The 24,381-nt window shown below is 44.4% G+C and overlaps 1 protein-coding gene and 1 pseudogene across 1 annotated transcript; one reads left to right on the top strand and one right to left on the bottom strand.

Annotated features, from left to right (window-relative positions):
- The first annotated feature begins 6,783 nt into the window (after positions 1-6,783).
- USP27X (ubiquitin specific peptidase 27 X-linked) lies at positions 6,784-15,677 on the top strand. The gene is made up of 6 exons (XM_055338020.1): positions 6,784-6,908; positions 8,167-8,294; positions 8,778-8,893; positions 9,238-11,811; positions 14,228-14,522; positions 15,212-15,677. The coding sequence occupies exons 1-4, from the start codon at positions 6,784-6,786 to the stop codon at positions 11,548-11,550; spliced, it is 2,682 nt and encodes an 893-aa protein (XP_055193995.1). The 3' UTR covers positions 11,551-11,811; positions 14,228-14,522; positions 15,212-15,677.
- Positions 15,678-22,058: 6,381 nt separating this feature from the next.
- Positions 22,059-22,688, bottom strand: LOC129517908 (CDGSH iron-sulfur domain-containing protein 2-like; annotated as a pseudogene).
- Positions 22,689-24,381: the final 1,693 nt, after the last annotated feature.

A 24,381-nucleotide genomic window follows, 5' to 3' on the forward strand; every position in this document is an offset into this window, starting at 1 on the left:
CAACTGGTCTCCCAGTGATGGACATTTGTAGTTTTTTTTCCCAGTCTTTTGTTATTATACATAGTGTTGCAATGGATGGCTTTGTGCATATGTCATCCTGTATTTTTGCTGGTGTATCTTTGGGTTAGAGTCTTAGGAGTGGGATTACAGAGTCAAATAGTGAACACACATTTAATTTTGCTAGATTTTGCTAAATTTCTCTCTATTAATTCCAAAATTTAATATAATTTTATGTTGCTTTTAGTGGTTTTATTTATTTATTTATTTATATTTATTTATGATAGTCACAGAGAGAGAGAGAGGCAGAGACACAGGCAGAGGGAGAAGCAGGCTCCATGCACCGGGAGCCCGATGTGGGATTCGATCCCGGATCTCCAGGATCGCACCCTGGGCCAAAGGTAGGCGCCAAACCGCTGCACCACCCAGGGATCCCGCTTTTAGTGGTTTTAAAAAGAACCAGATTTACTTGCAACTAGTAGTAAATAAGCCCTAGAGATCTAATGCACAGTAGAGTGAATATAAACAATATTATACTATAATCATCAAACTTGCTAAGAAACTAAATCTTTATTATTCCAACCACAAAAGAGAAATGATAATTATGTGATGTGACAGAAGTGCTATCACTATAGTGGCAATCATATTACAATGGATAAATGTATCAACTCAACATGTGCACTTTAAATTTATGTGATATTATATGTCAACTATATTTCAATCAAAATAAACAAAATAGGGGATCCCTGGGTGGCGCAGCGGTTTGGCGCCTGCCTTTGGCCCGGGGCGCGATCCTGGAGACCCGGGATCGGGTCCCACGTCGGGCTCCCAGTGCATGGAGCCTGCTTCTCCCTCTGCCTGTGTCTCTGCCTCTCTCTCTCTCTCTGTGTGTGTGTGTGTGACTATCATAAATAAATAAAAATTTAAAAAAATTAAAAAAAAACAAAATAAATTAAAACATTTTTAAATAAAAAAATTTAAAAAGGGATAACATTTTAAAAAAGAACAAAAAGTGTGCTTAGGATTTTTAACTACCAGTTTACTGGTAGTTAAAGGGATACTATAACAAGATCTACGTTTTCCACTCTTCAAACTTGAAAGAGACATTTAGGACAAGTACAAGAAGTCAGATTCCACACTCTAGTGAGTAAAATTGGAGAATGTGTTCTTTATTATCCCTCTGTCTAAGCTCAGGCCCAGGGCCATGCTGCATCCCACAAGGCTGACCCAGCACTGGGCATGGATTTTGGGAGTCCAGAGTTTTCCTAGAAGACAGGGGTAAGAAAATTGGTTGGCCTAGATGGTGGACCAGAATTCAGGAAGCTGTTCAGAGGCCACATAATGAAGCAGATAGGTAAGGAATCACAAGCTTGAGACAAGTGGGGCAGAAATCTGAAGGATTATAGTCCAAGTTGCTGAAGGCTGAGGGAGGCTGAGACAAAACCTCAAGCAACATGTGGTGAAAGCAGCAGAAGTGGCTTGTTAGAATATGATACAGTGTAACCTACATCTTTGCTGTAGATGTATGTCCCTCACAAACGTGACTTTGCTTTCTCTTTGTGAGCCTCCTTTGTTTCGGCCTGAGGAGGTCCCCAGCCATTGGAATCACATTGGTACAGGCTGCCCAGGGCTAGATGTGTGCTTGCAGGAGGCCTTGACTTCTTCCGTTTTGTTCCCCTTGCATACCACTAGGCCTGCTGCTTCCCTCCATAGGGCTGGAACCTCCTGGAGACCCTGGGTGGATCCCAATGAGCCCATTTGTCATTCTCCTGGTTGTTGGTATGGCTATGGGAGTGCAGGCTGTGAGGCCTTGTCCTGTTGCAATGGCAAGTAGGGGCTGGTGAGCTGGATACTTGGTCATCATGAACCGGCTGGCAGGAGGGCTATTCCAGGGAAGGCAAGATTGGGCATGGTTTCATTGGGATGGGAAGAGCCTATCTGACCAGCTCCTAGACCCAAGGGCCCTGGTACTGAGTGTACTTGCCATTTTCTCTTTCTTTAGCCCAGTGAAGACTTGTAGACCATGAATGGGATGTCAGGGGCCCAGACAAAGCAGGTGTTTTGTTATTGTTTTGTTACTATCAACATCTCACTGTTGATAGTAGGTACATTCTGAATGGGAACAGGTACAGAAGCAGAGATTAAGCACAAGGGAATTCAATATATTTCATGCTTTTGTGCTGCATTTGTAGAGTGAGAATAATATTAGTACCTACCTCAGGGTGTTAGGAGGATTATGCGACTTAGTGAAATGCTTATAAAAGTGCCTGGCATATGGTAAACCATCAATAAATGTTAATTATTTCATTATAATTATTGTGTATAAATCATAAATCATATAGTGCCATTCATTCCTTTGCTACTCCCACTCCCCCATGATTCCCACTTATGGGATAATATTCCAATTAAAAAAATTATTTGAGAGAGTGAGTGGGAGGGAGGGGGAGAGAGAATCTGAAGCCAAATCCATGCTGAGCTCAGAGCCAGATATGGGGCTCAATTCCATGACCACCATGAGATCATGACCTGAGCAGAAACCAAGAGTTGGACACAACTTACTAAGCCACCCAGGTGCCCCTAGTATTCAAATCTTACACAATGGTCTGCAAGGCTTCAAATGATCTGGTTCCTACTTGTATCTCTATCCTTATCTTATATCACTCTTCTTTAAGGCATTCTTGCCTTATTTTCATTTCTTAAAATCATGAAGCTCCTTTTGGTCTTAGGACCTTTGCATTTGCTCTATGCTTTTATAATCAGAAAAAAAAAACATTAAAGAAGAGGCACTAAAATCCAGAATCCATAAAGAGAAGTTTGAGAATCTTGACTACATAATAATCTTAAACATCATGAGGTTTAAAAATGAAATAAAATATAGCAGTCAAATGATAAATGGAAAAAATATACAGGAGTATGGCAGACGAAGGGTTAATAGCTTAGTGGTAAATAATCCAAACTCTGGATTCCGACTGCTGGGTTTGAATTCCAGGTCCATCATTTATTGGCTGTGTGACATAGAGGATCAGTCAATCTCTCTGGGCCTCAGTTTTATCATCTCTAAAATGGGGATGATAACAACACCGACTTCCTAAAACTGTAGTAAGGGTTAAACCTATTTAAGAGAACAACTCTTGGCATACTTCAGGTGTCATATGAGTGTTACTTGTTACTTTTAACAAGAAGCCAAAAAAAAATAGGCAAAGGATGTGAACAGATAGTTCACAGATAGAAATACAGATAGTAATACAAACAGTGATACAAAATGGTCAATAGGGACACCTGGGTGGCTCAGCGGTTGGGCATCTGCCTTTGGCTCAGAGCGTGATCCCAAAGTCCCAGGATAGAGTCCCACAAAGGGCTCCCTGCATGGAGCCTGCTTCTCCACCTGCCTATGTCTCTGCCTCTCTCTCTCTCTCTCTCTCCTCTCTGTGTGTCTCTCATGAATAAATAAATAAAATCTTTTAAGAAAATGGCCAAAAAACATTTGAAAATATGGTCAACTTCAATCATAGTAAAAAGCATGCATTTATTTATTTCACAAATATTTAAATATGCATTAGGTGCATGTGGGAATAGTGAACATCTTACTCTTGTGGAGTTTATAGTAATTTTTATATGTGTGTGTAATATTTAACACACCATGTGGTGATAATGTTTTGAAGAAAAATAAAGCCGAGATGGGTGTTATTTTATAGAGATCAAAGAAGGACTCTGAGATAAGGTGGCATTTAAGCAATGATGTGAAGTGAGGGAGAAAGCCATGAGCATTTTTAGGGGAAGAGCCTTCCAAGCAGAGGAAATGGTAAAGGCACGGGCTTGGAAGCAGGAGCCAGCTTAGCTTATCCAAGGAACAGCAGTAAATCCAGTTTGTTTGAGGCAAGGTTGAGTTGATAGGAAGTGAGGTCTAAGAGGCCATGGTCAGACTCTCTAGACTTTAAAGGCTAGGATAAGGATTTGGGACATTGCTAGGAGTGAACTAGGAAGCTTACTATCGTTTAGAATTGTAATCACCTATACATGACTGGGATCCAAATAACAAAGACTCAAATCAAATGTTTCAAGCATGTTACTAAGACACTATTGACTGTAAGACACACCATTACTGTCTGTACAACCAAGAAAGACAAAGTGCTACTAAATATAATCATAAACTGTCACTTAAAGATTTTGGAGATGTTGAAACATGAAGAGAGGTACCTCTTTAGAGTTGGTAAAATATGGCATTTTTTTCTCATGTTAGAATAAGTCCAGTTTTGTGGTTGCAAGATGGCCACTCAGCTATAGCCATTATATCCTCATTTTTAGGAGGAAGAAGGAGGAACTTAGGAAGGGGGAAGATGCCTTTTATTCTTCTATATTAATTTTGTGAAAGTCTCCCCATTAAAACTCATTGGAACTTTTATTGGCAAAGCATTGGCTCTGTAGATCAACTTGGAGAAAACTGCCTGGTGCCCAATATATAGTGCTAAGTAGATCAACATGTATGTTACAGTTTCATTTATATTTCATAAAGAGGATAAAAGTGTAAGACATGCTTGTATTTGCATAGAAAACTCAAAGGATACATAAGAAACTGTTAACAAGTAATCATATCAGGGGAATAGATTGGGGGTGATTGGCAGGGAAGAGAGGGGCTTTAACTTTTCATGTTATGCCTTCTTTTTTTAAAGAATTTATTTATTTATTCATGAGAGAGACACAGAGAGAGGCAGAGATATAAGCGGAGGGAGAAGTTCCCCACAGGGAGCCTGCAGCAGGACTCAATCTCAAGACCCTGGGATCACGCCCAGAGCCAAAGGCAGACCATGGAGCCACCCAGGCGTCCGTGCTGTGCCTTCTTCTAATTCCATTTTAAAAACCACAAATATTGGGGGCATCTGGGTGGTGCAGTCGGTTACACATCTGGCTCAGGTCCTGATCTCAGGAGCCCTGCAATAGGCTCTGTACTCTGCAAGGAGTCTGCTTCAGATTATCTGCCCCTGCCCCTCCTGCCATGGGCACACACATTCTCTCTCAATAAATAAAATCTTTAAAACCCCCTCACAAATATGTATATGTTACTTTTAGGATAATAAATATAAACCAGTAACCTTAAAAGTGGAGCATGCATTACCCTAGAGAGACAGGTAGACTCTCCATGGGGTAAATAGGCACTTAGAGTTTTTAGGGGATCAACTTCTATTATCCCCAAATTTCATATTTCTTATTTCCTAAAATTGATCTGCCAGAGAACACATATGTGCTGGCAGAATCAAGCCGGTTCTCTCTTTCCATCTCCTCTTTCGCAATGGTCCTTTTTGCACTTTACAAAACAAAGCATACCTTTCACCCATCCTGAACCTTACCTGGGTACCCTTCCCCACCATATAAAATCTGCAGGGCAACAGAGAGACAGTGCTGAACACTGTTGTCAACAGTGAAGAAAAAAAATGCTCTAACGAATGAATGAGGACCAAATCTGTTTGCAATTCAAATGGCTTCCAATAAAACTGAAGGAAAACCCAATGGAGTTCTCAGCTGATAAATCAGGAAAAATAATTTCGAAGACAAATCATTGTGTAATCCTCCCCCCCCCAGATCTCCAAAGGAATTCAAAGACTTGAGTGACATTGCTAAAACAACAGTCCATTCCTATTTACTTATTTGTATAACCGAGGTTCCTGTGTGCTAACACTTAACCAAACAAAGTAGAAAGTGAATTGATGCTGAATCCTGTCTCATTCTAGCAAGGAGCAATATTTATTCATGGAGACACCCACTAACTTAAAAGGCTTTTCTGTCTCTAATACATTTTAATCTTTTCATTTATTAATTACCTATCAGAGAGACGCCTGGGTGGCTCAGCAGTTGAGCATCTACCTTCGGCTCAGGTCATGATTCCGTGGTCTCAGGATCGAGTCCGGCATCGGGCTCCCTGCATGAAGCCTGCTTCTCCCTCTGCCTCTGTATCTGCCAATCTCTCTCTCTCTCTCTGTGTCTTTCACGAATAAATAAATAAAATCTTTTTAAAATTACCTATCCGAATTTGTAGTATACTTAACATTCTTTTTTGCTCCATCGTACTGTAATACCAATTGTCATAATAACTCAAGCAAGAGTAAATCTTTAATTGACCCTTAGAACTTTAGGCTCATAGGAACATTTAAAAAGCATTTAAATAGCAAACTATATACATATTTTTGCTGCAGGGAAAGATGACAGGATTCTCAATAAAATAATTTCAGGTGCTAAAATATATATTATTTGGGTCAAATTATGTTAGAAGAATAGAATACAATGAAGAACTTAGGTTGAAAAGGAAAAATGTACAACCTCCCACCATAAAGAAGAGGTCGAGTGTGGATTTTTTTTTAAAGATTGTATTTATTCATTCATGAGAGACAGAAAGAGAGAGGCAGAGAGACATAGGCAGATGGAGAAGCAGGCTCCCCACAAGGAGCCTGATGTGAGGCTCGATCCCGAACCCTGCGATCACACCTTGAGCCGAAGGCAGATGCCCAACTGCTGAGCCACCCAGGCATCCCTCGAGTGTGGATTTTTAAAACGGATGATGGTGGCTCTCAAATCACTAAGGTATTTAGGTTCCACTAGTGTCATGTAAAATTGTGACCTAACAATTTAATTTGTGAATGTTGATATTTGTTGGGATTGACATTTTTTTGCAGCTGACATTTTTGATGCAAAATCTTAAACGTCAACCCCAAAATGGGTGGAGCACAAGGTTAAAAAATATTGTTAGAGTGCATTTTGAAATAAACCAATAGTTTTATAAACTATTATAGACACATGTCCGAGGAAGCATCATATACTCTTTTGCCACCTTGTGATTCAGAACTGTGTTTCAACCCCAAGCGCCCCAACTATAATGAGGAGGAGTCGCTCCTTCAGTCGGCCCCTTCCACTAGCCTTCAGTAAGTTCTTTTGTGAGGCAGACATGGTGATGTTTGCCCAGGACTAGAATGGAGGGACACAGGCAAGCAGGCTGACACCCTCCCCCACCCCCCTCCCACAAGTGATTCACAGCAAAAGCAACATGCAGTCAAGAAAGAAATATAAGGAAGTACAACAAAATTCTTACTTTTCTTGTGAGGACTACTTAAAAAAAATCAAATGTCAACCTGGTCCCCATATTTTTTTTCTTGATTCTTTTGTTATGGGTGCCTATTCTCTGCTGGTGACCTGGACACTTCCTTAATCTGCCTTTTTGGGGGACCCAGCCCTGATTGTGGCGGGGCGGGGGGGGGCAAGTTTGTTTGGTTCTGTGCTGTGCACAGCTCCTGGTACAACACCTGCCTCTGGCTTGGAGCAGAATGTGCATTTGCTGAGTGAATGATGGCAGAGCCCACCTCCCCCTTCCAGAACTTGCTGGAGGTTGATCCCTAGGGTAGTCAGGTTGCAGGGGTGGAGGGCAGACAGTCTGAGGCACACAGAGCTCTTTAGGTGTTTTTGATGTCTGTCACTTTGTGGAGGTGGGATGAGAGTGCCCTCCCTAGCCTCCCTATGCTCCATGACGTGGGTCATTTTTGGCAGCAGGAGCAGGAGCAGGATTCCTTCAGTGGGTGTGCTAGTTGCAGGCCACAACAGGCTGGCATTTACTGAAAAGACGCTGGGGTGCTTCAAGGAATTGAAGTTGGCTTAGGAAGGCAGGGTACCAGGACAGCTCTTGGGGATCTCAGTTGTATGGGAACCAAGTATCTCACTCTTCTTAAAGGCTCCTAATTCTTTTTTAAAAAAAGATTTTATTTATTCATGAGAGACACACAGAGAGAGGCAGAGACATAGGGTGAGACATAGAGGGAGAAGCAGGCTCCCTGTGGGGAGCTCGATGTGGGACTCAATCCCAGGACCCCAGGATTATGATGCCCTGAGAGGAAGAAAGATGCTCAACAACTGAGCCTCCTAAGTGCCCCAAAGGCTCCTAATTCTTGACAACCAACTCCTATGCTAACCCCCCAGGAGGCCGAGGCACCGCCTCCTCCCTGGAGGAAGGGGCCAGGCTGAGGGGCGATGTCCTGTGCTGACCAAGGAGGACTCTGCGGGGGACATACTCAGGCAGCACAGCCCTACAAGTCAGGCAGTGTCCCCTGGGCCAAGGCCAGCCATCACAGGACTCTTCCTAGAACACACTCCCCCTTGATCTTCGAACTCTGGCTATCCACCTCCTCTGAGCTCCGTGCTGACTCCCTGGGACCGGCACCTGTGGCTACTTTCCGCTGCCAGCACTCTCGGTGCGGAGCTCCCGGAGGCCCTCAGACCCGGGCCGCCCCCTCCCCCTGCTGGCAGCGCCACTACTGAAGGTACTCCCCGCCCCCCACTCCCCACTCCCACCTGCTGCCGACCGGGGATCTGCCAGACTTGAGGGTCTTGGGGCAGTGTCCTCCCCTTTCTCAGCCGTAGGGGAGGTGCCAGCAGTAGGCATGGCCACGTTGTGCCTCGTCCCTCCCGCTGCCCCCCCCCCCCCCCGGGCAGCTCAGCGTCTGCTGGGACTGCCAAATCCTCATCCCACCCGCGGCCTTGGGAGCCAGAGGAGGAGGTGAGGAGCAGGCACAGATTGTGCAGAGCACCGATAAGATGGGCAAAGGGACGTGCCTCTTCAGCTGCAGCAGCCCTGGGAGCTCTGCCCCCCCGGGGGGGCTGTGGGATCCAGGTCCAGAATGGACATGGGCTTCATCCTTGTCGGAAAGGGCAGAACCTGGGGTGGGAGGGGAGCCTGGGACGGGGCTGGGGGCGGGCTCAGCTGTGGAGGTGATGGCCTATCACGGTTTCTGACTGCTCCTCAGGACCTGGCCTCCGCGGGGACATCACACAAACCCCAGGGACGCTTCTGGACTTGGCTATTCCTCCGCCCGTGGCCCCGCAGCGCTGGGGGAAGCTGCATGGACGAAGGGAAGGACGAGTAGAGGGGAGGAGACGATGAAGGGGGTCAGAGCTGCGATTGGAGCTGAGAACTGGAAGCGCCTTAAAGAGACTGCGCGGTCCCCGCCCCCCTTCCCGCCAGCCTCAATGAATTAGAGCTGTGTTTCCCAAACTTGCCTGATCATAAGAATCCTCTCGGGCCCTAGTTAAAGATACAGGTTCCGGAGCGCCTCCCTTCGAGATTCTGATTCAGGAGGTCCGCGGGCGGAGCCGAGGAATCTGTAATTTTAACACGCTCCCCACGTGATTCTCGTGAACAAGCAAGTTTGGGAAATACTGAATTAAAAGGAAACGGGGCCTGGCTGCTGAAGCGGCCTCCGCTAGGGGGCTACTGCGGGAGGATTCCCGGGGGCGTCGCCTGCTTCCGCCGCCGCCTCCTTCAGTGAAAGTCCCTTTTGGGTCCAGCTGTCACAGGCACCGCGCTCCCTCAGGCCGGGCGGGGGACACCCCAGGTCTGCGTGGCCCCCGCGCCGCCACGCCCAGTGGCCGCCAGAGCCCCGCGAGCAGGGGGAGGAGCCGCCGCCAGTGGAGGCGGAGGAGGTAGAGGAGGCGGAGACGGCGGAGACGGCAGAGAAGGCGGAGAGGAAGGTGGAGGCGGAGGCGAAGGTGGAGGGGAAGGTGGAGGCGGCGGGGAAGGTGGAGGCGGCGGGGAAGGTGGACGCCGCCGGGAAGGTGGAGACAGCAGAGGGTCCGGGCCGCCGGGTTGAGCTCAAGCTGGAGCCCGAACCCGAGCCGGTACCGGAGGCGGAGCAGGAGCCGAAGGGGGAGCCGAAGCAGGAGCTGGAGGATGAGAACCCGGCGCGGAGCGGCGGTGGCGGCAGCAGCGACGAGGTTCCTCCCCCCACCCTTCCCTCCGACCCCCCGCGGCCCCCCGATCCCTCTCCTCGGCGCAGTCGTGCCCCCCGCCGCAGACCCCGGCCACGGCCACAGACCCGACTCCGTACCCCGCCGCAGCCTAGGCCACGGCCCCCGCCCCGGCCCCGGCCCCGGCGCGGCCCTGGGGTCGGGTGCCTGGATGTGGATTTCGCTGTGGGTCCACCAGGCTGTTCCCACGTGAACAGCTTTAAGGTGGGAGAGAACTGGAGGCAGGAACTGCGGGTGATCTACCAGTGCTTCGTGTGGTGTGGAACCCCAGAGACCAGGAAAAGCAAGGCAAAGTCGTGCATCTGCCATGTGTGTGGCACCCATTTGAACAGACTTCACTCTTGCCTTTCCTGTGTCTTCTTTGGCTGCTTCACCGAGAAACACATTCACGAGCACGCCGAGACAAAACAACACAACTTAGCCGTAGACCTTTATTACGGAGGTATATACTGCTTTATGTGTAAGGATTATGTATATGACAAAGACATTGAGCAAATTGCCAAAGAAGAGCAAGGAGAAGCTTTGAAATTACAAGCCTCCACCTCAACCGAGGTTTCTCACCAGCAGTGTTCAGTGATGGGACTCGGTGAGAAATATCCAACCTGGGAGATGACCAAACCCGAGTTAGAACTGCTGGGGTACAATCCAAGGAGAAGAAGGATCACCTCCAGCTTTACCATCGGTCTGAGAGGACTGATCAATCTTGGCAACACGTGCTTTATGAACTGCATCGTCCAGGCCCTTACCCATACTCCCATACTGAGAGATTTCTTCCTCTCTGACAGGCACAGGTGTGAGATGCCGAGTCCTGAGCTGTGTCTGGTCTGCGAGATGTCTTCACTCTTTCGGGAGTTGTACTCTGGAAACCCGTCTCCTCACGTTCCTTATAAGTTGCTGCACCTGGTATGGATACATGCACGCCACTTAGCAGGGTACAGGCAGCAGGATGCCCACGAGTTCCTCATTGCAGCCTTAGACGTCCTGCACAGGCACTGCAAAGGCGATGATGCTGGGAAAGCTGCCAACAATCCCAACCACTGTAACTGCATCATAGACCAAATCTTCACAGGTGGCCTGCAGTCCGATGTCACCTGTCAAGCCTGCCATGGTGTCTCCACCACCATAGACCCATGCTGGGACATCAGTTTGGACTTGCCTGGCTCGTGCACCTCCTTCTGGCCCATGAGCCCAGGGAGGGAGAGCAGTGTGAATGGGGAGAGCCACATCCCAGGAATCACCACCCTCACAGACTGCTTGCGAAGGTTTACGAGGCCAGAGCACTTGGGAAGCAGTGCCAAAATCAAGTGCGGTAGTTGCCAAAGCTACCAGGAGTCTACCAAGCAACTCACAATGAATAAATTACCTGTTGTTGCCTGTTTTCATTTCAAACGGTTTGAACACTCTGCCAAACAGAGGCGCAAGATCACTACATACATATCCTTTCCTCTGGAGCTGGATATGACCCCATTTATGGCCTCAAGTAAAGAGAGTAGGATGAATGGACAGTTGCAGCTGCCAACCAATAGTGGAAACGACGAGAATAAGTATTCCTTGTTTGCTGTGGTTAATCACCAAGGAACCTTGGAGAGCGGCCATTACACCAGCTTCATCCGACACCACAAGGACCAGTGGTTCAAGTGTGATGATGCCGTCATCACCAAGGCCAGTATTAAGGACGTGCTGGACAGTGAAGGGTATTTACTGTTCTATCACAAACAGGTCCTGGAGCACGAGTCAGAAAAAGTGAAAGAAATGAATACACAAGCCTACTGAAGTGATACACAGACCCACCTGCAATGGAAGATGGCGACACCTGTACTACAACTGGCATCGAGATTTAAAGGACCTACTTGCATGGCCCATGGGCCTGACAGAGTAAGAATTGAACAGTACCCAGTGTCTCAAAGGTCACGGTTGGAAGAGAAATAGACGGGGCGGGAGAAGAGGCTCTAGTCTAAATGGTCACTTAAAGGAGAATTCAATGGCAGGAATGCTCTAGGCGGAGAAGGCAGGAGCAGGGAAATCCTGACACTGGTACATATCCTATATTCCTCCAAAAGATTGTGTGGGAAAGTGTGGGGCGGGAGGGGGGTGGTGTGTGTGGGGGGGTGTGTGCCCTTGTAACCATAAAACATCTTTCTCCATGGGTGTTTCAGCTTCAACTGACCAATCACATAACAGTTATATGTTTGGAGGGGGAAAGAAAAGTCTATACAAATGTAGCCCATTACCTGTATGGGTATGAAAGCAGAAAAGTGGAGGAGGCAAGGATATCTCATTGACAAACACCTTTGCCAGTTTCTTTGTATTCGTGATTTTTTGTGCTATTAAATGCAGTATTAATAAAAAAAAAAGAGCCCATGGGGCTAGTGAAAGATGAAAGAAGGGGGCTTGCATAAGGGGAGCAGTTGCTCCAAAAGTAGAGAAGACAAAAAAAATACTGTAAGATAAGCAACCAACACAGACAGGCCTCAACTAAAAGTATAGTGTGTGAGTGTTTTAAAAAAAAAAGCTGTATGATATACTTGAGCAAATCAATGAACCTCTTTGCGATTGTTTTCTCATCTGTATAATGCAGATAATTCCTACCTTAAAGGGTTATTGTTAAAGATTAAATGATATAAAATGTGTCAAAGTATAAAGTAAAAGGCTTGGAACTTTGTAGGGGCTCAGTAAACGTTTGTTGTATCTGAAACTTCTTTGGGTCAGGACCAGAGTACATCAAAGGTAAGGGTCAGTCCTATCTGAGATCCATGGACAGAGTGGACACACACACATGTAACTCCCTCCCCAACATTGTCTACTTGGAACCCCAAAGCAATGGACTCCACTTTTGTCCCTGGGTAAGGGCCTTACAACCAGTGCCACACCGGGGATTGAGGGAGAACCACAACTGTTCCCCAGAGTCATTCTGTCCATTTGGAAGACCATTGTGTTGTTTTTGTGACTCAGCATCCTAGCAATGGGACTCTCAGGGTCAGTAAGGCTGCCAGGCTGCCACGTGAGAGTGTTTGCTGGTCTTTGCCTTCCACAAACATTATGTGCGTAGCTGTAACATTCATCTATGGGCATAGATCAGTAGAAGAACTATTTTCCAAAGCTCGCTGGTCCACCGGCCCTGGGATATCGATAGGGTGGCACATTGGCCTCTTCCCTGATTCTCACGGAGGTTGGAGCAGCCTGCAGAGAGCTAAGCCAGAACAGATGGGGTGTGCCCAGGAGGGAGTAAGCCCTGGTGATTTCCTTCTCAGCATCAGGTACAAAGGACCTAGAGGTCCTATAACCTAGAAAATCTTTGGGGGAAACTATGTATCAGACCCAGGAGCTTGGATCCACTGGCTCTAGTAAAAGACTGGGCTGGTCCCCCATCCTCACCCTCAGGGCTTCCCAAGTCTACTTTCTGGTCCACTCATTTGAAAATACACATTTATTTATGTGGTTGTCGGTGCATCCCCAACCAGATCATAGATTTTCTTGATGGTGGTTGTGTCTCCTCTTGTACTCTGGGCTGCATACTTGGCCCCTAGCACAGTTCCTGGCACATAGCAGGTAGAGGGTCAAAACATTTACTGGATGAATCAATGAACCAGTACCACTTACCTTTCATAACCAAATTTTGCCAACACTGGGGGGCCCATAATCCTTGGGAGAATACGTAAAAAGTGTTGTTTTTGGTATCTCGTAGGATGAGGGAGATCAAGCCGTGAGTGGCCTCAGATGTCACTTGGCAACTTAATGCAGGGTATCTGCATTGGGATGTGTCTGGTAGCCCTGCCTGGGAAGACAGCCATGTCCTCGTTCCTCATCTCTGCCACAGGAAGAGTTCAGTAAGGCATGTGCCACCAGACTCTGCTTGCAGAAATGATCTTTTACGTTTTTAAGGTTTTTAAATTCGGATATATTTTAAACCTAGAGGAAAGTCGCAAAAATAAAAATAGTATAGAGAACATCTGTATACCCTTTACCAGATTCACCTATTGCTAACATTTTACCCCATGTACTTGATTGCTCATATGCATGCACACTCTCATAAGTCAGTGTATGTGTGTGTATCAGGACCATATGATGGTAAATTACATGCATCATGGCCGTTCATGACTAACATACCTCAGCACGCGGTGCCTAAGAGCGGGCATGTTCTCCACATGACAGTATAGTTAAGAGCTTCAGTAAATTTAAGACTGACAAAATACTGTTACCTAATCTACCATCTGTACTTGAGTTTTGTCTGTTGGCCAAATGAGGTCCTTTACGGTATTTCCCTCCTCATCATCGGATCTGGTCTAGGGTGAGGTACTGCTGTTAATTGTCATGTCTCCTTTGCCTCCTTTAATCTGGAGCATTTCCACAAACTTACTTTGTCTTGTATGGCCTTAGCATTTTTAATTGAATGTTCCTCATTTTGGGTTTGTCTGATACAGAAACTATCTTTTAAATACCCTGCACTCAGGAATAGTTCTAAGAGATATGAATGGCGCGAGACTCCTGAAGCTGACCTCCCTGTCTCCACTGGTGGAAGGCACAGACCACCAGAGGGAGCAGCTGTGCCTGGCACTTCCTGAATGAAGCCTGCACCTCCTCTGGAAAACACCTTGTCCCTCAGCAACAGGGGAGCCATTCCAGCCCAGCCCTATGCCCCTACCTGTCACCAACCCCCAAATTGAGCCATGGAGTGTAACAGCAGCAGCCAGGGCCTGCTTTCAGATCACACCACCGTGGGACCCAGGGCACCATGTATTCAGCAGGTATGTGTTACCTTGAGCTCAAATGGAGATTTAGACATGTCTGGCCCCTTGGGCAGACACCTCCAAGGTTGGGGCCTTCAGGGGGACAACATCCTTGACACCTTTGTCAACATTCCTGTGGTGTACCACAGTGGCAGTGGGGAGGGGAGGTGGGAAGGGGTAAGTTCTTAAACAGCTTTGGGGACAGAGGACACAAAGACAGGGGCCCAGAGTAAGTAAGGAAAAACATGGGAGAGGTCAAAACCAGATTGGTGTGTGACCTACCGGTGACTTTCAGACCCAACTGGGCTGTTTTACATGACAGATGGAATTCCTGTGTGAGCAAATGTGGGCAAGAGCTGGCGAAACTTAAGCTAATTTTTAACTCAGACTCCATCTACAAGCTGGGAAGGCCAGGGGGAAGTCATTTCACATGTGGATTTATGATCTGGACCCAGAAGGGCACAGGCAAAACATATGAGTGCTCACAACTGGGGTCTTATCCATACCTATAGAGCTCATACCGAGGGGCCAAACAACAGGGATACTTCCCTTTTACCCATTATACATGCTTCCCATGGTTTTTTGGCCTAACCTGGTTGAAAATTCAGGATCCAACCACTTCCCATTTCCTGGAGTAGCCAAATGCTGAAACTTACTCCACCCCCCTATTCACATATGTAACTGCCTCACTTCTTCCCTATCCACAGGGAATGCTGATCAGGGATGCCATCAACCAAGAGGTCTTTTCCAATCAAGAGAACAGAGTGGCCCCCATACAACTCATGTTGTCATAACGCAGTAGACCTGATGCCAGGAACCTGTGTTTGCGCCAAATGTACACTCACACCCAGAAGTGAAGGCCCAGGTCCTCTGAGACCATGAAGCTCAGCACCCACAGCCATCTGTCATTACACACTGACCTTTCCCTGCAGGTGACCAGAAACCATGTTTAAACTCTTGTATCAAAAGTGTACCAAATATATAGGAAAATGCACATATCGCAAGGGTACAACTTCATGCATTTCTAGGAAATGAACAGATCCCTGCAAACGACATCCAGATCAAGAAACAGGACATTGCCCCTAAGTCAGGGCCCACTTCTGCTTCCTTCCAATCAATGACCCCAAAGAGTGATCCCTATCCTGACTTCTTTCACTATAGATTAGTGTTGCCTTTTTTTTAACTCCTTCTATAAATGGAATTGTTCAGTGTGTATATTTTCGTGTCTGGCTTCTTTTGCTCAACATTTTAGGAGTATCAGATCTGAAGTCTTTTGGTCAAGAAAAATTTTGAGGCATGTTATATGAGCCCAAAATAAGAATCCATACTATTCCCAGGGATTTCTGACATATTGAATCAATTCAAAAGGACCCAGGCCATTGTGAAGTTGGACCTTGACAGTGTCTAATCTCAAGTATAAAAAGATGGTGGATGGAAAACAGCCTTCCAGAAAATCCTGGGATAATTTAAGTATTCCAGAAATGTTGATTTTGAGCCCTATTCTGTCTAAATAATCTTGGACCCCCAACCCCATTCCAATAGCTTCTGAATGGGATACTCTCTTCTGGTAAATCCTCAAACTTTCACGTGCAGCAGAGTCACCTAGAGGGCTTGTTAGTATACAGATTGCTGGATCCTGCCCCCCAGGATTTCTGATTTCAGTAGATCTGGGATGGGGGTTTGAGGATTTGCATTTCTAACACATTCCCCGGTGATGCTTCTGGTTCTGGGATCACACTTTTGAGAACCAGCGATCTATTCAGTTCGATTTCATACTGTGGTACTTAGAGCCCAAAGAGTCTATGAAGATGTTCCAGGGAGGAGCCAGAGGGAGGGTAAATTGGTAGATCAGGAACTCTTAACCCCACTTGAACCAGAGAAGTTTCCCTCATATTTATTTTATATCTTGGGGTTCCAAGTAATACTTGAAGAAAAAGTTCTAAATTTTTTAAAAAAGATTTTCTTTATTTATTCATGAGAGACACACAGAGAAAGGCAGAAACACTGGCAAAGGGAAAAGCAGGCTCCCTGTGGAGAGCCCAATGCGGGATTCGATCCCAGGACCCTGGATCACGACCTGAGCCGAAGGCAGATGCTCAACCACTGAGTAACCCAGGTGCCCCTGCTACTAAAATTTTTGAAAGTTGAAAATCACAGTGCTAAGGAACTGTAAAGCCTAGGGTAATGTTGTATTTAAACTACATGGGTGGTATATCTGGAAAATAATACAACATGCTACCGAACCTGACCTCCCATGTGCCCTTAGTCTAGATGGTCCTGGGGGCACTTAATTTCCTTAGAACTTAGAGTATATTTATGAGGACGAAAGTGATAAGGGAAAATGCTTAATTATAAACAAGGTGCAAAGTCATATGTATAAAGAATGTGGGTTTTTTTTCCTGGCAATAAAGCATACTAAGATGACATGAGTAGCACTCCCCAACTACAAACACATATTAACACTAGATGAACTATAACAAAAATTTTAATTTTTAGCTGGCCTTTAAAAAAGTGAAATCTCCAGAGAAGCAAAAAGAAAAATTAAAGCCAGGCCAGTAATTGTAAATGGATACCATAATCACCCATTGTGGTGTTGCTCGTAGATATCAGGTCCTAGGGGCTAGGGGCATAAAGGTGGGAATCTAATGCCCACGTGGGCACTGGCAACACAGCCTCAAGTCTACCAGAGGCAGAGAAACTGTGAATGAGACCTCTGGATAAAGCCTTTAGTGGCTTCTTCTGTTAGTTACAATGGATTTGGAAAGTGAGTAGTGAAAAGTCTTAGGCTCTCTCTCTGGAGCCACAAGAAATGAAAACTCCAGGCTTGTGTTATATGTGGAAACAAGGGTCTAAATTTACCCTGTTGCGTGTTATGGAAACCAGATGCTGGGAAATTAAAATAAAAACGGGAGCAGAACGATTCAAACCTCTAGAACCCCAGCAAGTGCAAATATTGTACATTTTTACAATCCAGGGCACACGGAACCTCACAGAAAAAGACAATATATGCTGAATATGGGTTCAGAAACAAACTATAGGAATATTGTACTTGCAAAAGAAATGGCACACCATGAAGGAGAAGTACTAATTGCCGTGAAGAGTAGAATTAGTCTCCCCAAGAAATACTGATGAGAACTACTAGTCTTTTTTTTTTTTTTGAGAGGGAAATAAGGAGATTTTCAGAAAAAAACAAACCTAAGAAAGCTTAACAATAATAGACTGTCACTAAAATAACTACTGAAAGATACTCTCCTGGAAGAAGGAAATTGAAATCAGGAGGAAGGGGTGAATAGAAGGCAAGGAACAGTGAACAAAAATTGGTAAATGTGGGGAAATCTAAGCATTAAGTATTTAGAACAATAATAGTGTTGAATGATATGGAAGTATAAAAACAAGCTGGCACCAAAAACATCTAAGACAGCAGGGAACTATTAATATTTAAAGCATTCTAAAGCTTTTGTATTGTTTGGGAGAAGGGTAGGGATAGTGCCTGAATCTGGACCTTGTTAAGTCAAGTATAAATGTTTAAACATTTAAGGATATGGGCTTCTAGTTTCTGGCAATGGCAGACTGGATTCTTTGATTCAGCTTCCCTGTTGAAGTAATGAAGTATGCTGTATAAAAAAAAACTTCCAAAACTTATTTAAAAGCACTGAAGAACTGAGAGGACAGAGGAAAACTTCCAGGTCAAATTGGGATGAAAGCTTGTAACCAGACAGGTAAGCAGAACATTGGCGGCCCAAAGCCAATTTGCTCTCAGGGCTTTTGCCTCCATTGCCCACCTGAGCTTTGATTCAGTCAGTGGCCACACAGGGCTAGAGAGAGAGAAGTTAAGGCTTAGGGCCAGCCCAAGGTAGGAGATTAATAGGAGAACCTCTCCACATTGAGCTGAGACACCAATGGGCTACATTAGCTGCCTAAGGGGCCAACCAGAATGAAACATGCCCCTGTCCCAACAATCCTGGAGAACTGTACAGAAGGCTGCCTTGGCACCGAGCAGAACTCTCTTGCTAAAAAGTAGGGGGAGAAAAAGAGGAGGGGGTACATATTTCTTTTTGAATTAATGTTTTCATTTTCTTTAGGTAGATACCCAATAATGGAATTACTGGATCATGTCCTATTTTTAAGTTTCCAAGGAACCTCCATACTATTTTCACAGTGGCTGCACCAACTTGCATTCCCAGCAACAGTGCACAAGGGTTCCTTTTTCTCTACAGCCTCACCAACACTTGTTTCTTGTGGGTTTTTTAAAAGATGTATTTATGTATGTATGTATTTATTTATGATAGAGAATGAGAGAGGCAGAGACACAGGCAGAGGGAGAAGCAGGCTCCATGCTGGGAGCCCAACGTGAGACTCCATCCCGAGACTCCAGGATCACACCCTGGGCCAAAGGCAGGCACTAAACTGCTGAGCCACCCGGGGATCTCCTGTTTCTTGTGGTTTTGATTCTAGCCATTCTGACGGGCATAAGGTGATATTTTGTGATTTTGATTTGCATTTCCATGATGATTAATCATGTTGGGCATCTTTTCATGTGTCTGTTGGCCATCTGTATGCCCTCTTTGGAAAAAAATGTTTATTCAGGTCCTCTGCCCATTTATAATTTTTTATTTATTTGATTTTTATTTTTTAAAAGATTCTTCAGTAAGTTTATTTTGCAAAATTTTTGTATTTTAAGTTGTATTGGCTTACACTAATTGACCTTCAAGTTGCGGCAGCTCATGAGTTTAGTGTATTCTTGCCATCCCATTCCATCCTGTCATTTAGTCAAAGAGTTCAAGACACATACACAAAACACACATGTAAACAGACACAACAAGTCTTTTGTAAAGTAAATAAATCTTTTATAATGTAAATAACTGTTCCTTTTTGGAACTTCTTATATCCATTTCATGTCTTTGCTGAAATTGGGATATTCACATTTATTAGACACAATCTTTATAAAGCAAAGTGTTTATCTTTTTGCAAACTCAAGTCACTCTTGAGAGCAATATTTTTCTTACTGATCTGAAAAGGATGGAGGCCAGAGAGGAAAAATCACTTCAAATGGTCAAAACCAGAAGAGGACTGAAAAATAACATACTTACTACATACATACTTACTAGTGTAGGGAGAAAAAAAATTAAGTGTAGAGTCTATTGAAAATATTGATATTCAAAGGAATAGCTTTGGACCCATTGCCAAACTTAGATTTTTCTCAATTAAAGCCAAGTGTGTTGGTTTTATTTAGGAAAAACATTAAGTTTTTGAAGTAAGAATGATGTAGTTGTACAACTTAGTTTTTATATAAATGACTGAATATACCAAGTATCAAATACAAACAGTGCTGTAGCAAGAAAATAAATCGGAAGAAACAGTTACTCAAACAATAGCAATAAATAAGATCACCATTTGAAGTTGCCTGGGTGGCTCGGTTGGTTAAGCATCTTCCTTCATTTTTTTTTTTTTCCTATTTTTTTATAAATTAATTTTTATTGATGTTCAATTTACCAACATACAGAATAACACCCAGTGCTCATCTCGTCAAGCGTCCCCCTCAGTGCCCGTCACCCATTCACCCCCACCCCCCACCCTCCTCCCCCTCCACCACCCCTAGTTCATTTCCCAGAGTTAGGAGTCTTTATGTTCTGTCTCCCTTTCTGATATTTCCCACACATTTCTTCTCCCTTCCCTTATATTCCCTTTCACTATTATTTATATTCCCCAAATGAATGAGAACATACACTGTTTGTCCTTCTCCGATTGACTTACTTCACTCAGCATAATACCCTCCAGTTCCATCCACGTTGAAGCAAATGGTGGGTATTTGTCGTTTCCTTTTTTTTTTTTTTTACATCAGTTCCTTTTTTTATTTTTTTTTTATTTTTTTATTTTTTTTTTTTATAAATTAATTTTTATTGGTGTTCAATTTACCAACATACAGAATAACACCCAGTGCTCATCCCGTCAAGTGTCCCCCTCCGTGCCCGTCACCCATTCACCCCCACCCCCCGCCCTCCTCCCCTTCCACCACCCCTAGTTCATTTCCCAGAGTTAGAAGTCTTTATGTTCTGTGTCCCTTTCTGATATCTCCCACACATTTATTCTCCCTTCCCTTATATTCCCCTTCACTATTATTCATATTCCCCAAATAAGTGAGAACATACACTGTTTGTCCTTCTCCGATTGACTTACTTCACTCAGCATAATACCCTCCAGTTCCATCCACGTTGAAGCAAATGGTGGGTATTTGTTGTTTCTAATGGCTGAGTAATATTCCATTGTATACATAAACCACATCTTCTTTATCCATTCATCTTTCGATGGGCACCGAGGCTCCTTCCACAGTTTGGCTATTGTGGACATGGCTGCTAGAAACATCGGGGTGCAGGTGCCCCGGCGTTTCATTGCATCTGAATCTTCGGGGTAAATCCCTAACAGTGCAATTGCTGGGTCGTAGGGCAGGTCTATTTTTAATTCTTTGAGGAACCTCCACACAAGACAGTGTGGTACTGGCACAAAAACAGACACATAGACCAATGGAACAGAATAGAGAATCCAGAAATGGACCCTGAACTTTATGGTCAACTAATATTCGACAAAGGAGGAAAGACGATCCACTGGAAGAAAGACAGTCTCTTCAATAAATGGTGCTGGGAAAATTGGTCATCCACATGCAGAAGAATGAAACTAGACCACTCTCTTGCACCATACACAAAGATAAACTCAAAATGGATGAAAGATTTAAATGTGAGACAAGACTCCATCAAAATCCTAGAGGAGAACACAGGCAACACCCTTTTTGAACTTGGCCACAGTAACTTCTTGCAAGATACATCCACGAAAACAAAAGAAACAAAAGCAAAAATGAACTATTGGGACTTCATCAAGATAAGAAGCTTTTGCACAGCAAAGGATACAGTCAACAAAACTCAAAGACAACCTACAGAATGGGAGAAGATATTTGCAAATAACATATCAGATAAAGGGCTAGTTTCCAAAATCTATAAAGAACTTATTAAACTCAACACCAAAGAAACAAACAATCCAATCATGAAATGGGCAAAAGACATGAAGAGAAATCTCACAGAGGAAGACATAGACATGGCCAACATGCACATGAGAAAATGCTCTGCATCACTTGCCATCAGGGAAATACAAATCAAAACCACAATGAGATACCACCTCACACCAGTGAGAATGGGGAAAATTAACAAGGCAGGAAACAACAAATGTTGGAGAGGATGCGGAGAAAAGGGAACCCTCTTACACTGTTGGTGGGAATGTGAACTGGTGCAGCCACTCTGGAAAGCATCTTCCTTCAGCTCAGGTCATGGTCCCTGGGTCCTGGGATGGAGCCCCACACTGGGCTCGCTGCTCAGAGGGGTTCCTGCTTCTCCCTCTCCCTCTGCCTGCAGCTTCCTCTGCTTGTACTTTCTCTCTGTGTCCAATAAAAAGAATCTTTTTTAAAAAAAGACCACCATTTGAAAGATCTTCTATACACAAAGAATGAAAACATATTGTTATAAGATTTTACAGCACACAACCGAATTCAATCTTAATTGATTACTATTATACTTCTTTCTTCTTCAGTATTAGTAGATCCACATTATCTCCTGTCAATTCATTGTGTTTGTTATATGAACCATCACAGGCAGGAAAGTCTTTGAACACCAATACTTACAATAAGCTGCGTTAGTAAGACACAAATCTTCATGTTTATTTCATTCACCACCTTGGGATTTTCCTTTTGTATTTTAAGATTAATCAAGCTATCCTTCTGTTGTTTTTGGTTTGGGAGGAATGGACAAATTGCAAGGTAGCCAAGTACTGCAAGTACACCAAGGAAAGGCAATAATTGAAGCCATTCTGAAACTGTAAGCTGGGTCAACCCGGTAATGCTCTTGGGATGGGAAGACTTTAAAGATTTTTAAAAAGATTTATATATTTATTTGGGAGAGAGAGAGAGAGAGAGAGAGAGAGAGAGAGAGAGAGAGAGAAGAAGGGTAGAAGGAGAGAAGCAGACTTTCTGCTGAGTGTGGAGCCCAAAGGCTCCATCCCAGGACCCATGAGATCATAACCTGAGTCAAAATCAAGTGTTGGATGCTTAACCAGCTGAACCACCCAGGTGTCCCTGGGGATCTGCTTTAGCTATGCAGGGAGCAGCTCTTTCATGGTGTGGGCCGCACTCTCCAGCACCATCCTCGCCAGCAACGCCTACTCCTCTCTGAGCATCCCCCCACCATCCAGTGGAGCTGCAGAAGTGGCAGATATGCATCCTGGCAGGTGGTCCTCTGCCCATTTTTAAATCAGATTATTTGGGTTTTTTTTGGTGTTGAGTTGTATAAATTCTTTATATATTTTAGATATAAACCCCTTACCAGCTCTATCCTTTGCAAATATCTTTTCCCATTCAGTAGATTGCTTTTGTGTTTTATTGATAGTTTCCTTCTCTGTACAGAAGCTTTTTAGTATATTCATTGTGGAACTGTTTATAATAGCCCAAACATGGAAGCAGCCCAAGTATCCATTGATAGATGAATGGAAAAAGAGGTGTGTATGTGTGTGTATGTATGCATGTGTGTGTGTGTATGTGGAATACAATATTATACAGCCTTAAAAAGGATGAGATCTTGCCATTTGCAATAATATGGATGGAGCTAAAGGGTACTTTGCTAAGTGAAATAAGGCAGGCGGAGAAAGACAAATACCATATTATCTCACCTTATATCTGGAATCTAAAAAACAAAAGAAATGAATAAACAAACAGAATCAGACCTATAAACACAGAGAACAAACTGATGGTTGTCAGAGGAGAGGAGGGTGCAGGATGGGCAAAATGGTTGAAAGGGAGCTGGAGAGACAGGCTTCCAGTTATAGGATGAATAATTCATGGAAAAAAAGGTACAGCATAGGGAATAGAGTCAATGGTATTGTACACAAACACATACATATTTCCTTGCACCTCAGTAATAATACATACACTTTTTTTATAAATTTATTTTTTATTGGTGTTCAATTTGCCAACATATAGAATAACACCCAGTGCTCATCCCGTCAAGTGCCCCCCTCAGTGCCCGTCACCCAGTCACCCCCACCCCCCGCCCACCTCCCTTTCTACCACCCCTAGTTTGTTTCCCAGAGTTAGGAGTCTCTCATGTTCTGTCTCCCTTTCTGATATTTCCCACTCATTTTTTCTCCTTTCCCCTTTATTCCCTGTCACTATTTTTTATATTCCCCAAATGAATGAGACCATAGAATGTTTGTCCTTCTCCGATTGACTTATTTCACTCAGCATAATACCCTCCAGTTCCATCCACGTCGAAGCAAATGGTGGGTATTTGTCATTTCTAATGGCTGAGTAATATTCCATTGTATACATAAAAATAGATCTGCCCTATGACCCAGCAATTGCACTCCTGGGGATTTACCCCAAAGATACAGATGCAACGAAACGCTGGGACACCTGCACCCCGATGTTTATAGCAGCAATGTCCACAATAGCTAAACTGTGGAAGGAGCCTCGGTGTCTATCGAAAGATGAATGGATAAAGAAGATGTAGTTTATGTATACATACATTTTTTTAAAGCATAGTTGGAATACTGACCACATTCTAGGCTATAAAGCAAGCCTCAATACATACCACAGCATTTAGTTTCATTCAGACTACATTCCCTGATTAAAATGAAATTAAATTAGGAATAAAAAGCAACCATAAGAGCAAAAGCTTTTATAAAGTTTTTTGGAATGTTTAAAAAAATGCTTTTGGGGATCCCTGAGTGGCTCAGTGGTTTGGCGCCTGCCTTCGGCCCGGGCCGTGATCCTGGAGTCCCGGGATCAAGTCCTGCATCAGGGTCCCTGCATGGTGCCTGCTTCTCCCTCTGCCTGTGTCTC

Source organism: Nyctereutes procyonoides, unplaced genomic scaffold (assembly GCF_905146905.1).
Source record: "Nyctereutes procyonoides isolate TBG_1078 unplaced genomic scaffold, NYPRO_anot_genome, whole genome shotgun sequence".
Taxonomy (NCBI): domain Eukaryota; kingdom Metazoa; phylum Chordata; class Mammalia; order Carnivora; family Canidae; genus Nyctereutes; species Nyctereutes procyonoides.

What these genes read in the sequence shown, in the direction of transcription:
- USP27X (XM_055338020.1), top strand. Translation starts at nt 6,784, where the DNA reads ATGTCCGAGGAAGCATCATATACTCTTTTGCCACCTTGTGATTCAGAA. An exon ending in GCCCCTTCCACTAGCCTTCA is followed by an intron (nt 6,909 to 8,166) that starts GTAAGTTCTTTT and finishes ACCTCCTCTGAG; the next exon opens with CTCCGTGCTGACTCCCTGGG. An exon ending in TGGCAGCGCCACTACTGAAG is followed by an intron (nt 8,295 to 8,777) that starts GTACTCCCCGCC and finishes ACTGCTCCTCAG; the next exon opens with GACCTGGCCTCCGCGGGGAC.